General features: G+C 42.0%; 2 protein-coding genes across 2 annotated transcripts in view; both read right to left on the minus strand.

The window, feature by feature from the left end:
• LOC113620341 (putative tetratricopeptide repeat protein 41) overlaps positions 1–3,620 on the minus strand; it is a 5,032-nt gene extending 1,412 nt beyond the window's left edge. Inside the window, 1 exon segment of the mRNA XM_027106015.1 lies at positions 3,557–3,620. Coding sequence (XP_026961816.1) covers positions 3,557–3,620 — 64 coding nt within the window.
• The window catches only part of LOC113620917 (putative tetratricopeptide repeat protein 41), an 81,682-nt gene that overhangs the window by 2,033 nt on the left and 63,465 nt on the right, over positions 1–16,184 (minus strand). The gene's annotated exons all lie outside the window — the stretch shown is intronic.

Consider the following 16,184-nt stretch of genomic DNA (forward strand, 5'->3'; position numbering starts at 1 on the left):
CGGGTCCGTGCGCCGGTCCGGGAAGATCCCACATGCCGCGGAGCGGCTGGGCCCGTGAACCATGGCCGCTGAGCCTGTGCGTCCGGAGCCTGTGCTCCGCAACGGGAGAGGCCACAACAGTGAGAGGCCCGTGTACCGCAAAAAAAAAAAAAAAAACAGATACAAACTGAAGCACATTGGGGCAGGGAGGGTAGGGTAGAAACTGACTTAGGCTCTTCAAAACTGTGTCATGAAAGGCAAAACAAGCCCTACTTAAATGTTCTAGACTAAAGGAGACGACCAAATGCAGTGGAAGATCCTCAACAGAATTCTGGATCAAAAAGCAAACAGCTATAAAGAACATTTACTGGGAGGGACACTTGGGAACATTTGCATATGGATTGTACATTAGATAATACTCTTATGTAATGGTTAAATTTCCCGGGTTTGATCATTGTACTGTGGTTATGTAGGGGAATGTCCTGTTCTCAGAAGACACATGCTGAAGTATTTAGAGATAAAAGTGTCACATCTGCAACTAACTTTCAAATAGTCCAGAAAAAAATATATATGTGTATGTGTGTGTATATGAAAGGAAACATAAGTATGACCAAAGTGTTAACAGCTGGTGACTAAAGATAAAGGGTACATAGGTGTTCATTATACAGTGCCATGTGCCATTGTCAATTATTTAATGTAATTCTCTAAAATGTGTGAAAAGTAAAAAAAAAAAAAATTACAGTCAATTTGCAAGTGGCACTCATTTACTCATTTTACCCATTTACAAGACTGCTTTTTTAAAAATATTTATTTATTTATTCATTCATTCATTCATTCTTCACTCCCACGTGCCGGATCTTTTAGTTGCAGGATCTTTTAGTTGCTGGACCTTTAGTTGCCGCATGTGGATCTAGTTCCCTGACCAGGGATCAAACCCGGGTCCCCTGCATTGGGAGCGTGGAGTCTTAACCACTGGACCGCCAGGGAAGTCCGTACATGACTACTTTTAAGGGGCTAAATTTATACCATTGATTATAAACATAATGTAAGGCCGGTGCATGTAGGGCATCAATCTGGATACATGATAAGGGACTGCTGGGTATTTAAAGGTAAAAAACACTGGCAGATGACCCAGCCAGCATCCCTGTATTAATGTTAATAATAATAAACACTGCAAATTAGCTGAGTACTATCTATCAGGCTTGTGTTATCCTGCAAGGTATAAACTATCATCACTTGTCTTTTATTTTTGTCATTTATTCTTTTTAATAGGATGCATAGCCACATGATTCAAAAATGAAAATGTATAAAGGTATGAAGTAAAAACTGTCTCTCCCATCTTGGTCTTCATCTGTGCAGTCTTCTCCTAAAACGTGTATCCTTCCAGAGAATTTTTTGTGCACGTTCATTGACTTTTAAAGATGAGAAAACTGAAAGAGGTCAAGTAAGTCACTCCGGTTTGTGGTAGAACGATCCTGGGTCAGCCTCATCCACAAGCCCATGCCCTTTACTGCTATGCTAGGCTGCCTCTTCACCCCATACTGGATTGTCCTTCTGAGGATCCATGCTACGGCTTCTGTCTGCAGAGATGTTCTCTCTTGTAGCTCTGCTTCATGGGTCATAGCACAGATCTCACATTGCCCACAGCACCTGCTGAAAATCTGAAGGGGAGTTCCAGCTGTTGGCTCCACTTAGCAATCAGGGGCTATTTTTCTTCTGTGTGAATTATTTTCATGACTCTCTATGAGGTTCTCAGTTGCCCCAACATAACTCAGCAGAAAGCACTTGTGAATTACCCAGCTCAGGATGACCACGTGGCATTGGCCTTAACAGGCCTTAAAAGGTAAAGTGGGGAAGAATAGAGTCAGAATGTCTCAGGTCTGGCTAGGCAGGAACTCATTCTTAGAGTTCCTCTGGATGCCAATAACCAGGCCCGCAGACTGTTCGTTCTGCCTGAAGGCCCTTTAAGAGGCTCTGACTTGCTGGGAGATTAAGACTGTCACCCAGGCCAGCTGCTGATGCCCTTGACAGACACTGTTTCATGCCTGTGCTCCCCACACTACCTCTTGGCCACACACCGTGGCACCCTCATGAACCATCTGGACCTGTACTGATAGCTTTGACCTCAGCACTTTCTTGAACACAACCTATCTCTTTCTGGCAGCAAAAGCACAGTAATTGCCAGGAAAGGACATTCTTAGCTCAGGCCAACCCCAGCCCACCCCATCTTCCCTCAGGGTCGGTACCAGCTGGACAGCACTACCCAGCCAGGTCAGTCCTTTCAACCCAGAGAAAAGGAAAGTCCAGGATGAGTTCATTTCCACAGGAAAGAGGTCACGGAACCTCCTTCCCACTTCAAATCTTCATTCTGGACAAGGAGGGAACCTAATATTTAATTGCAGAGTCTGTTGCTTGTTTTGCATATAACATCTCATTAAATCTTCAGAATAACCCTAGAGGCAGAGATTATTATCCCCTTTTGGCTACCAAGAAACTTGAGACTCAGAGAGTTTATGTCCACAAGCCCAGAAAATAGCAGAACTGGGACTTAAACCCAGGTCCCCAGATCCAAGGACCATAAGTTCTAGAGGTGGGAAACGAGAACACTGTTCTCCCTCTCACGTTGGTTCCTTAGGAGATTTTTCTATAAAACCACAGCTAGACAGGAACCATCTGTTATCTTTTCCATTTTCTACATCTGGACAGCCACACCTACCCTATTTCCAAGGTACTGTGAATCGGGGATGAGAATGAGGGAAGGTCCCACTAACTAACTTCCTTGAAAAATGTGTTCTCAGATTCTAAATGGTAAGTTTTCCTAGTTTACCCCTTTTTTTCAGTGCTTAATATTAAAAAATAAAGTAGTATCTTTATTATTTCCTCTGGAAAAAGAAAGATATTTTATCCAAAGACAGTCCACTGCCCTTTTAAGTAATCTTCTAAAGTACAACTTTTTCTAATCTTTATTCTACTGAAATGTAAGCCTATTCTTCTTGCTTCGTATTATATTTGCTGTCAACTAACAGGTAGATTTTTACAATGCCAGTCCTGTGTTCATTTCCTCCCCAGGGCCCACAACTATAATTCAGGTTGTTGTCACCAGGTAACAAGGAAAATCGCAGGTGTTGGTGGAGAGCCTCAGGAAGTGTCCCTGAATGAGTCCAGACTCTGTGGACCCTGCCCAACAATGAGCTTCCCCACTGTGCTGGGAGTAAATGGGTAAAGAAGTGGAGACAATCACAGCCTATATTCTCCATCCAGAAGACAGGCTGCCAATGTGTAATGAGGAAGGAGGATTATGCAGGATTTAAAGGTTCTCTGTTGAAAGTTTCTTTTTCTTTGATAAATACGCCATGTCTAAAGTTTGTCAGAAGTCCTTCAGTTTGAGAAATTAAGCTTGTTTGCTCGTTCTTTCAATAAATGTGTGTCTATAAACAGACTGGGGAGGGAGAAAGTTGTCAATCATTGTCCCAAATGGAGTAAAAGGTTGCAGTGGGATGTTTCCATGCGTCTTCAATTTCTGCCCTACAGAAAATAAAAGGTTATGGGGGGGTGGGGAATGGCTCCTTCCCTTCACCCTCTTCACTGAGACGATCGGCTAGTCTGCTCAGAGGGACCTGGCTGCAGATGACCTCTGTCATCGCCCCCAGTACTGCATGAGCTCACTCTACCAATTCAAGGGGCTGAGCCGTTGCAGACCCCACCTTTGGGTAGAGGGAACAGATTCATTGTTCTCTCTTACACAGGCTGTTGTCCCTACCATTCCACCAAAATTGATAGTTCCCTGTGACCGATATGTTGCTAAATGCAATCGTCTGTTCTAGATCTGGTGGTCAGCTCTCAGCCCTCTCCATTTTTTTTAAAATCAATTTTTACTGGAGTATAGTTGCTTTACAATGTTGTGTTAGCTTTTACTGCACAGCAAAATGAATCAGCCATACATATACATATATCCCCTCCCTTTGGGATTTCCCTCTCATTTAGGACACTACAGTGCATGAAGTAGAGCTCCTTGTGCTATACAATATGTTCCCCTCAGTTGCCTAATTTATACCTAGTATCAATAGTGTATACGTGTCAATCCCAGTCTCCCATTTCCTCCCAACCCACCCCTTTCCCCCTTGGTATCCATACATTTGTTCTCTACACTTGCGTCTCTATTTCTGCTTTGCAAATAAGGTCATCTATACCATTTTTCTAGATTCCACACATATGCATTAATATACGATATTTGTTTTTCTCTTTCTGACTTACTTCACTCTGTATGACACTCTCTGGGTCCATCCACGTCTCAACAAATGACACAGTTTCGTTCCTTTTCATGGCTGAGTAATAGTCCATTGTAAATATACCACATATTCTTTATTACTCTGTTGATGGACATTTAGGTTGCTTCCATGTCCTGGCTATTGTAAATAGTGCTGTTATGAACACTGAAGTGCATGTGTCTTTTTGAATTATGGTTTTCCCTGGGTATATGCCCAGTAGTGGGAATGCTGTGTCATATGGTAGTTCTATCTTTAATTTTTTAAGGAAACTCCATACTGTTTTCCATAGTGGCTGTATCAATTTATATCCCAGTGTTAAGAGGGTTCCCTTTTCTCCACACCATCTCCAGCATTTATCGTTTGTAGATTTTTTTCTTTTTTTGGCTGTGTTGGGTCTTTGTTGCTGCGTGTGGGCTTTCTCTAGTCGCGGCGAGCGGGGGCTACTCTTCGTTGCAGTGCACGCGCTTCTTATGGTGATGGTTTCTTTTGTTGTGGAGCACGGGCTCTAGGCGCACGGGCTTCAGTAGTTGTGGCACACAGGCTCAGTAGTTGTGGCTCACAGGCTCTAGAGCGCAGGCTCAATAGTTGTGGCGCACGGGCTTTGGTGCTCCATGGCATGTGGGAGCTTCCCAGACCAGGGCTCAAACCTGTGTCCCCTGCATTGGCAGGCGGATTCTTAACCACTGCACCACCAGGGAAGTCCCAAGATTTTTTGATGATGGCCATTCTGATCGGTGTGAGGTGGTACCTCATTGTAGTTTTGATTTGCATTTCTCTAATAATTAGTGATGTTGAGCATCTTTTCATGTGTTTGTTGGCCATCTGTATGTCTTCTTTGGAGAAATGTCTATTTAGGTCTTTCGCCCATTTTTTGATTGGGTTGTTTGTTTTTTTGATATTGAGCTGCATAAGCTGCTTGTATATTCTGGACATTAATCCTTTGTCAGTTGCTTCGTTTGCAAATATTTTCCTCCATTCTGAGGGTTGTCTTTTCATCTTATTTAAGGTTTCCTTTGCTATGCAAAAGCTTTTAAGTTTAATTAGGCCCTATTTGTTTATTTTTGGTTTTATTTTCATTACTCTAGGATGTGGGTCAAAAAAGATCTTACTGCAATTTATATCAACGAGTGTTCTGCCTATGTTTTCCTCTAAGAGTTTTATAGTGTCTGGCCTTACATTTAGGTCTCTAATCCATTTTGAGTTTATTTTTGTGTATGGTGTTAGGGAGTCTTTTACATGTAGCTGTCCAGTTTTCCCAGCACCACTTACTGAAGAGGCTGTCTTTGCTCCATTGTATATTCTGGCCTCCTCTATCATAGATGAGGTGAGCATAGGTACATGGAGTTTATCCCTGGGCAGCCCTCTCCTTTCTTAGCTTCCATGATTTTACTATACTCTGCCTACTTCTAAAGCCATTCCTCATCTCTTGCTACAACTTTTTCCGCTGCCCATCCCTTAAATACTGCACAGCATTCTCCCAAGTTCTATCTCCTGCCGTCTTCTTGTCTTTTATTCTTCTTGGCTCTTTCAACTGTTCTACAGGGTTTGGCCACCATGTGTATACTAAGGACTCCCGAATGTTTTGCTCCAGCTCAGTCTTCTAGCTCCTAAGCACTAGACTCATATATTCTTCTACCTACTGAACACCTCCACTCAGATAAGAGATTCAAATCAACAGGCCCCAAATTAGCTCATCATGGCTCCCATCCCACCTCTCAACCTTGTGCTTCCTGCCGACAGCTCCGTCCACCCAGTTGCACCGGCAGTGGGTATAGCCATAAACTGGGGAATACCTCAGATTGTTCCCTTTCCCTCCCCTGCTACCCAATCACGCACTGCTGGATTTACTGACTAAATCGCAGATACACCACTTTCTCTCCATTTGTCTTGTCCTCTCTTAGTTAACACAGGAGAGTCTCCATTCTCCTCTCGACCAATTCCATCCTCTATTCAGCCACGAGAGTACTGGATCTAAAATGCAAATCTACGGACTTCCTGGTGGTCCAGTGGTTAAGACTCTGTGCTTCCACTGCTGGGGGCGTGGGTTCGATCCCTGGTCAGGGAACTAAGATCCTACATGCCGAACAGCTCGGCCAAAAAAAAAAAAAACATGCTTATCTACCACCCTTAGTGCTGGAAATTCTACAGCACCTCCTCTGATAAACCCTTTACCATGGCAGACAAGATCTGCCATGCCCTAAACCTTGCTGACTTCTCCAATATCACCTCCCAACTCTCCCATTCCAGAGGTTCACACCCCCCGATTCACCTCCCTTGCCTTTGTTCATGCTATTGTTTCTTGCTTGAAATGCTCTTCCTCACCTTCTTTACCGGACAAACGCCTGTCAGGACTCAAGGCCAGGTCACTTTCTCTGGAAAGGCTTACTTGTTGCCTCTTTTATATGCCCCCCACACCTTCTACCAATGTCCGTCACCACGCATATCACATTGGATTTCAGTTCCCTTTTATGTGCTTATCATCCCAACAAGACCACGAACTCCTGGCGCCCACAAAGGGTAGAAAGAGCACAGGATTTAGGGTCAGAGGACTGGGTTCCAAGCCATAAGTCTACTACTTACTAACTGCAAAGTTCTGAAATGTCACTAGGTCTTTCTGAGCCTCAATGATTCTATTATCTAACTGATAGGATTCTCGGATCACTTGTACTGGGCTAAGTCATGTGACATATCTGCTATTTCCTCAGCTTTAAGATAGCTGAGTAATCTCTAGAGTCCCTTCCAGGTTTAAAAGTTTTCTAAGCTTATAAGGGATATTTGACATTTACCTGCAACCAAGAGAATTTACAAATACATAACCTGTTAAAAATTATCCAACACACACAACAAGTAAAAGGTAAGCTCTGCTAACAGACATAAAATAGACTGCTGGATTAACCCTCTAATTATTAAATAGGGCCCTCTATTTCCTCTGCAAAACTTTCTACCTGATGCCCAGGGCACACTAAATGCCTGCAGCTAGCAGGTTCATCCCTCCTGTGCTGGCATACTTCTGCTCCTAACTAGCATTGGTTCTAGCATGACCAAGAGTCAACTGAATTTGTTAGTCTAATTTTGGTAATTGAATTTAGTATGGTACAAACTAGGAAGATATGAGGGTGAAATGAAAGAGTTGTTTTCTATGAAAAATAGGCTGAATGCTTTGGAATTCTTTCAACTTGTGAGCGAACAAGAAAACCATAAAAGATTTAAGGCAGGAAAAGGTAGCAATCAAAAGTATCCTGCCCAAGATGACATGATACTATACATAGAGAATCCCAAAGATGCTACCAGAAAACTACTAGAGCTAAACAATGAATTTGGTAAAGTAGTAGGATACAAAATTAATGCACAGAAATTTCTGGCATTCCTATACACTAATGATGAAAAATCTGAAAATGAAATTAAGAAAACACTCCCATTTACCACTGCAACAAAAAGAATAAAATATCTAGGAATAAACCTACCTAATGAGACAAAAGACCTGTATGCAGAAAACTATAAGACACTGATGAAAGAAATTAAAGATGATACAAATAGATGGAGAGATATACCATGTTCTTAGATTGGAAGAATCGACATTGTGAAAATAACTCTACTGCCCAAAGCAATCTACAGATTCAATGAAATCCCTATCAAACTACCACTGGCATTTTTCACAGAACTAGAACAAAAAATTTCACAATTTGTATGGAAACACAAAAGACCCCGAATAGCCAAAGCAATCTTGAGAACGAAAAGTGGAGCTGGAAGAATCAGGCTCCCTGACTTCAAACTATACTACAAAGCTACAGTAATCAAGACAGTATGATACTGGCACAAAAACAGAAATATAGATCAATGGAAGAGGATAGAAAGCCCAGAGATGAACCCACGCACATATGGTCACCTTACCTTTGATAAAGGAGGCAAGAATATACAGTGGAGAAAAGACAGCCTCTTCAATAAGTGATGCTGGGAAAACTGGACAGGTACATGTAAAAGTATGAGATTAGATCACTCCCTAACACCATACACAAAAATAAGCTCAAAATGGATTAAAGATCTAAATGTAAGGCCAGAAACTATCAAACTCTTAGAGGAAAACATAGGTAGAACATTCTATGACATAAATCACAGCAAGATCCTTTTTGACCCCCCTCCTAGAGAAAAGGAAATAAAAACAAAACTAAACAAATGGGACCTAATGAAACTTCAAAGCTTTTGCACTGCAAAGGAAACCATAAACAAGAGCAAAAGACAACCCTCAGAATGGGAGAAAATATTTGCAAATGAAGTAACTGAAAAAAGATTAATCTCCAAAATTTACAAGCAGCTCATTCAGCTCAATAACAAAAAAACAAACAACCCAATCCAAAACTGGGCAGAAGACCTAAATAGACATTTCTCCAAAGAAGATATACAGATTGCCAACAAACACATGAAAGAATGCTCAACATCATTAATCATTAGAGAAATACAAATTAAAACTACAATGAGATATCATCTGACACCGGTCAGAATGGCCATCATCAAAAAACCTAGAAACAATAAATGCTGGACAGGGTGTGGAGAAAAGGGAACACTCTTACACTGCTGGTGGGAATGTAAATTGATACAGCCACTATGGAAAACAGTATGGAGGTTCCTTAAAAAACTAAAAATAGAACTACCATATGACCCAGCAATCCCACTACTGGGCATATACCCTGAGAAAACCATAATTCAAAAAGAGTCATGTACCAAAATGTTCACTGTAGCTCTATTTATAATAGCCAGGAGATGGAAGCAACCTAAGTGTCCATCATCGGATGAATGGATAAAGAAGATGTGGCACATATATACAATGGAATATTACTCAGCCATAAAAAGAAAAGAAATTGAGTTATTTGTAGTGAGGTTGATGGACCTAGAGTCTGTCATACAGAGTGAAGTAAGTCAGAAAGAGAAAAACAAATACCATATGCTAACACATATATATGGAATCTAAGGGGAAAAAAAAAAAGGTCATGAAGAACTTAGGGGTAAGACAGGAATGAAGACACAGACCTACTAGAGAATGGACTTGAAGATACGGGGACGGGGAAGGGTAAGCTGTGACAAAGTGAGAGAGTAGCATGGACATATATACACTACCAAATGTAAAACAGCTAGTGGGAAGCAGCCGCATGGCACAGGGAGATCAGCTCCGTGCTTTGTGACCACCTAGAGGGGTGGGATAGGGAGGATGGGAGGGAGACACAAGAGGGAGGGGATATGGGGATATATGTATACATATAGCTGATTCACTTTGTTATACAGCAGAAACTAACACAACATTGTAAAGCAATTATACTCCAATAAAGATGTTAAAAAAAAAAAAAAAGTATCCTGCCCAGAAGCATCACAATTGCCTAAGTTCTTACCTTACAGAAACCAAAACTAGAAATTGTGTGTGATGCATTTTGAGAAAGGTGACATCCAATTCCAATCAGAGGACCCATTAAAAGCAAAGATCTGAACTCCAAATTTTTAAGTTTAGGTAAAGAATTACATATATATGCTTAAGTTAAAAGGAAAATGTGAAGTTTGTCTGTATCACTTAGCTGACTTTGTGGATTAAGGAACCCCCTGCTATAGAGAAGAGGACTCTGGCTGAGCCAAGCATTTTAAAACCAAATGAGGAAAAAAGGACTGACTCCCCCCACTGAAAGTCACCTGTAGGGCCTTTGTTTAATTTCTTCCTTCTACATGTGACTGAAATGTTTGATATGTCTTCTATGAAAGAATCCCAGGGAGAGGGAAGTAAAATAATGTTCATCTACCATACTTCATCCAAAATAAACAATTCCGTATAGAACCCTCCGCTGATAGAATAGAATATGAAAAGCCACATTTCTGCTTTTTCCTCCCACTGTAATGATCTCCCAGTAGGCGGATCTAAGCATTTATCAGAGAAGGAGAAGAAAAAGAAAGATTGGTCTGTGTCAGAGGTAGTAGGGAATATACATCACAAAAACCCTCTTTTCATGTCAGGATTAGTACTAAAATCTCTAGAATTAGCAGTTTCATGAGGTTAAGATTTGTTCTTGAAACTGGATCAAAGAAGCTGAAAGGAGATGAGGAAATATTTCAAGGAAATATTGAACAGAAAGAGATTTCACTTTTGAATAAATGCCTCATGAAAATGTGATCAGAAGGAGAAACAAACTTTAGGATTATCACCCTCTCACAAATCCACCATTTTCATATGTGCTTCGTATAATCTCATGCATTAAAATGTTTTGAGTATAATTAAAATCTGAATGATCATTGCTGGAAGCCCACTATTTTTATACCCCTTGGAAGATTATACTGTATTCTATACATTGATTAAATGTAATAATAAAAGACTAAGGAAGGTGCAGGTGCCAAAACTTTCAAGCTAGCAATTAATGTCATTAATCTGTAATCCAAACTGATATCTAAAAAGTCACCTAGGGACTTCCCTTGTGGCGCAGTGGTTAAGAATCCGCCTGCCAATGCAGGGGACATGGGTTCGATCCCTGGTCCGGGAAGATCCCACATGCCATGGAGCAACAAAGCCCGTGTGCCACAACTACTGAGCCCGTGCGCCACAACTACTGAAGCCCCTGCACCCTAGAGCCCACGCGTCGCAACTACTGAAGCTTGTGCCGCCTAGAGCCCGTGCTTGGCAACAAAGAGAAGCCACCGCAATGAGAAGCCTGCACACCAAAACGAAGAGTAGCCCCTGCTTGCCACAACCAGAGAAAGCCCATGCGCAGCAACGAAGACCCAATGCAGCCTAATAAATAAATAAATAAATAAATAAATAAATAAAGTGACCTAAAAATTACTGTTCTCAATCGGCTAAAATACAATTTAGGTCACTTCTTTTAATGTTGTTAGCCTGGATCAGAGCCATCACTTCTGTTGGAAAGCCAGGCAAATTGTGTAACCCCCCCAGAAAGAAACTGTTTATCCACTTTCCTCACCCTTCCTGCATTGACAGAGCTCTTACGCACAGCTAGCATGCTTTGTGATGCTTTGAAGATACAAAGAATAAATAAGTCCCCTGCCCCTGGGAGTTCACAGTCCGTTTGAGAGCTCAAAATACAGTAAAAAGAAATAGAAATGATGTCAAAAAAGGGTTCTTTGAGGGCTTCCCTGGTGGCGCAGTGGTTGAGAGTCCGCCTGCCGGTGCAGGGGACATGGGTTCGTGCCCCGGTCCGGGAAGATCCTGCATGCCGCGGAGCGGCTGGGCCCGTGAGCCATGGCCGCTGAGCCTGCGCGTCCGGAGCCTGTGCTCCACAACGGGAGAGGCCACAACAGTGAGAGGCCCGCGTACTGCAAAAAAAAAAAAAAAAAAAGGGTTCTTTGAGCTCCTTCATGACTCTGGATATACAAGATGATTTTAGCATGCTGTGTGAGAAATCTCTTGTGATGATGATGCTAGAGGAATGAAGGACCCTATATTCCTAACACTCCCTCACTTTGCAAAAACCTTGCACTGGCTTCAATTGCTTTTTTTTTTTTTTTTTTTAATTTTTATTGGGGTAGAATTGATTTACAATTTTGTGTTACTTTCAGGTGTACAGCAAAGTGAGTCTGTCATACACATACATTTATCCACCCTTTTTTAGATTCTTTTCCCATATAGGCCATTACATAGTATTGAGCAGAGTTCCCTGTAGGTCCTTAGTAGTTATCCATTTTATATATAGTAGTGTGTATGTGTCAGTTGCTCTTCAGGTAACATCCCAAATCCCTGAACAGGCCTCGGGGCCTGTGACACCTCTCTGACATCCTCCTCATGCACCCTCTCCCCCCCACATTGGTCTCTGCATACTAGCCCCACTGGCCCTTTTTCTTCCTTCCAGATTTGCAAATTCTGTCCTCACTGCCTAGATGACTCCTTTCCCTCCCCACCACTTTACTTAACAAGCAAATCCACCTTCACATTCAGTTGCAGCATCATTTCCTGAGAAGCACCCCCGACCCATCCCCCTCCAGCTAACAGATCAAGGTCCCCTGTCAGCACTTGTATTTTGCCACGATAGCACTTTGCACAACTGTGGTGCAGCCACTGTGTGTTTAGTTGTCCAACCACAATCTCTATGGTGGCATTTTCCACAATTGCAGCTAAACAGTCTTGTATTTAGTTGTCTGACAGCTGTTGGTCTCAGTGTGAGCTCAGTGAAGGCAGTGTGGGTCTCTACCTGTCCTGCTCACTGCTATATACCCAGGAACCAAAACAGAGATGGTCACCTGGCAAAGATTCTCTCATTAACCAAACTCTACTCAGGCTCTCTGAACTCTTCTTCAGCTAGGCTTGACTTTTGGGTTTCTATGTTCATCTCTATGTAGTGCAATTTTAACAAGAATCCTGCTGAGTTTAGCCATGCTCAATACCTGATTACCCTCGATATCTAGTCAAGTTTCTCATTCTCCACCATCCCCCAGGTGATGTGTGATCACCCTGGCCTGCCTTCAGCAAGAATCCTGCTAGGTTCGTTTAGCCAGAATTCCCCTTATCCTTGGTGTTGCCTCTTAGTAATTTTCTATCCACTGACCCTCACCCTACTCCTTGGCTACAAATTCCCACTTGCCCATGCCCATGGAACTGAACCCAGTCCTGTACTAATGTCTCTTTCCTCCTATTGCAATAGTCTTGAATAAAATCTGTTTTTACTGCTTTAAGGTTCAGTAAATATTTGTTGAAAGAATTAATGAATGAATTATAATACACGTAATTAACATTAAAATACCCTTAATAATAAATACTTGCTTTTCTGAAGTGGAAGGGTAAATCTGAATTAACAAAGTCATTTTCTCCATTATATGTTCATTCCCTTGGCAAATTTTTACTGAGAACCTACTATGTGCCAGCCACTGTTCCAGAAGCTGGGCATACAATGGTGGAAAGACAGATCAAGTTCCTTCTTTTTAGCAAGAAAGGCAGATTTTTTAAAAAACTAATAAGATCTAAATAGACATTTCTCCAAAGAAGACATACAGATGGCCAATAGGCACATGAAGAGATGTTCAACATCACTAAGTATTAGAGAAATGCAAAACTACAATGAGGTATCACCTCACACTGGTCAGAATGGCCAACATCCAAAAGTCTACAAATAATAAATGCTGGAGAGAGTGTAGAGAAAAAGGAACCCTCCTACATTGCTGGTGGGAATGTAAATTGGTGCAGCCACTATGGAGAACAGTATGGAGGTTCCTTAAAAAACTAAAATTAGACTTATCATATGATCTGGCAATCCCACTCCTGGGCATATATCCAGAAAAGATGAAAACTCTAATTCAAAAAGATACATGCACCCCAATGTTCATAGCAGCACTATTTATAATAGCCAAGATATGGAAGCAACCTAAATGTCTGTCAGCAGATAAATGGATAAAGAAGATGTGGTACATGTATACAAAGGAATATTACTCAGCCATAAAAAAGAATGAAATAATGCCATTTGCAGCAACATGGATGAACCTAGAGATTATCATGCTAAGCGAAGCAAGTAGGACAGAGAAAGACAAACATCACATGATATCACTTATATGTGGAATCTACAAAAATAATACAAATGAACTTACTACAGAAACAGACTCACAGACATAGAAAACAAAGTTATGGTTACCAAAGGGGAAAGGTGAGGGAGGGATAAGTTAGGAGTTTGGGATACAAACTACTAATAAAATAGATAAACAACAAGGACCTACTGTATAGCACAGGGAACTATATTCAATATCTTGTAATAAACCATAATGGAAAATTATACATATATATATTTATATAACTGAATCACTTTGCTGTATACCTGAAACATTGTAAATCAACTATACTCCCATTTTTTAAAATGGCAAAAAAGACTAATAAATAAATACATAATTTTAGGTAGTGTGCTATGTGCTATGAAGGAAAATAGAGCTGAGTGAAGAAGTAATGAGGGTGGGCGTGCATTTACACAGGATGCACAGGGAATTCACTTCACTCTGAAATTGTAGGCAGGCTTCAGACAGCCTTGCTGAGTTCTCAATGATTCTAAAGAGTTTCCAAAACAGTCTCCTAAACAGAATAAGACCATGAAAGGGTAATTGGCCCCCAAGCCTTCTTCAGTCTTAAATCTCCACTTGCCCATAGACAGAACGGCCTTCAAATCAGTGCACTGCCTCAATTCTCCTACCACTGCCTGTTTTCTTACGTCTTCACCTCCCATCCCACCCTTTCTCGTAGCCCCCCTGCCAGCTCCCAATTGGTCTTCTCCACGTCTTTGTTTATTCCTACCTTCCTACCTTCGTTCATGCACACCCCCTGCCTAGCAGTGCCTCGTCCTCGGCCAACTCACACCCTCCATCTCCCTTAAGCATTCCTCCCAAGAGGCTTTCCCTGGAAAACCTGCTACTGATCACTGTCTCCCTTAAATGTAAACATCGAAGAGTAACTCTGCAGAGAACTTCAAGGAACCCTATATCCTTAGTTACAGATGGAGCGGAGAGATAGACTGGGCCAGAGCACTTGTGACTTGGCAAAGGTCACATAACTGGCTATGGCCAGGCAAAAACTAAAACCCAGTTCAGCCTCCTCCAACCAGGCTGTGCTTTAAATCTTTCATGTGTTATATATTTTATAATAGGTTTGTTTTGCCTCCTAACAAAACAAGAATTTGCTTAAAGGGAGAAATTAACTTCATTTGTTTTTGGATCCCCCAGATACAAACATAGGACGGTTCTTTGAGCACAGGGGACAGAGTTCCCATCTGTCCCATCCCATTTGTCTATTACCGCATCTAGAAAAGACCAAGACAAACTGTCATTTAGATTGAAATACAGGCCATACGGCATTCATAAAATTCACGTTGGAGGTACCTAGGAGACCATTTCAAAGTAGTAAGCAGCCCCTGCAGAGCACCTGAGGAACTGCCCCCACAAGGAGAAAAACGCAAAGGAAAGTTTCTTAGAAGAGCCTCCAATCCAGAGTCACAAAGGCAGATGCAAGCAATGACTTGTGATTGGGTGATTGGGCTGCCACTCACACGGGCAGCTTCAGGCTGAGTGCTGCGGGGGGGGGGGGGGGGTAGGGTGCGCAGTAGGAGGCTTGTTTATCTTATTATCTTAACCGGGTGAATGAATCTCCCAAACCACCCCAGACCTACAAACTGGTTAGGTTAAGATAACACATCCTTATGATCCTGTCATGCGTTACAATGTATAAAGCACTAAATCCTCACCGAATAGATACAGCGTAAGCGTCACACACCACAGTTCTTTCCTTCCCTCAGTGCAAACATCCTTGGAGAGGATCGCTCTGATGACTAACGTTCGGCAACACTTTTACTACAGAGGCCCCGAAACTTCTTTAAAAATGACTAATGATGAGTCCCAGCTACATGTGGTTCTGGCTTCCTTCTTACTTTATGAGTTCCTCAGGCACGCTCCATGTAGATAGACATTTTCCGTTAAAGGTACATAGAGGGGATCACGATATGCCACCCCAAAGCAGGCCACACTGACATTAGAATTATTACGAGCCGAGGCATTTGATTCCGAGAGCCCTTATGTGCCTAAAAGCAGAGCCTCCCAAAAGGACTCAAGTGTTATAAGTCCCCTCCCGGGAGAGGGGGCAGGGGACAGGAAGCCAGCACCACACCCAGACAGACACTGCCACAAACTACCATATCATCTATTCTCCTAAGGGCCTATTTATCCTTCCAAAGAGTCATTTGCTTTTCCATGAGGGCCTTCTCTCCCCACTCCCTCTCCCCTGCTAAGTTAGTATATAGACCCCAAGTTCAAGCCACCCCTTGGAGTTGCTCATCCCTGAGTAGGTGTGTTAAGTGTGATGCACACGTTAGTAAACTTCTGTTTGATTTTTCTCTTGTTAAATCAATCTTTTTTCAGGCTAATTTACCGGGCCCCAGCAGAAGAACCTAGGAGGGTAGAGGAAAACAAATTTTTTTCTCCCCTACAGTT

This window comes from Aethalodelphis obliquidens, unplaced genomic scaffold (genome assembly GCF_003676395.1).
Source record: "Aethalodelphis obliquidens isolate GAN/ISIS:26980383/991018 unplaced genomic scaffold, ASM367639v1 scaffold8, whole genome shotgun sequence".
NCBI lineage: Eukaryota > Metazoa > Chordata > Mammalia > Artiodactyla > Delphinidae > Aethalodelphis > Aethalodelphis obliquidens.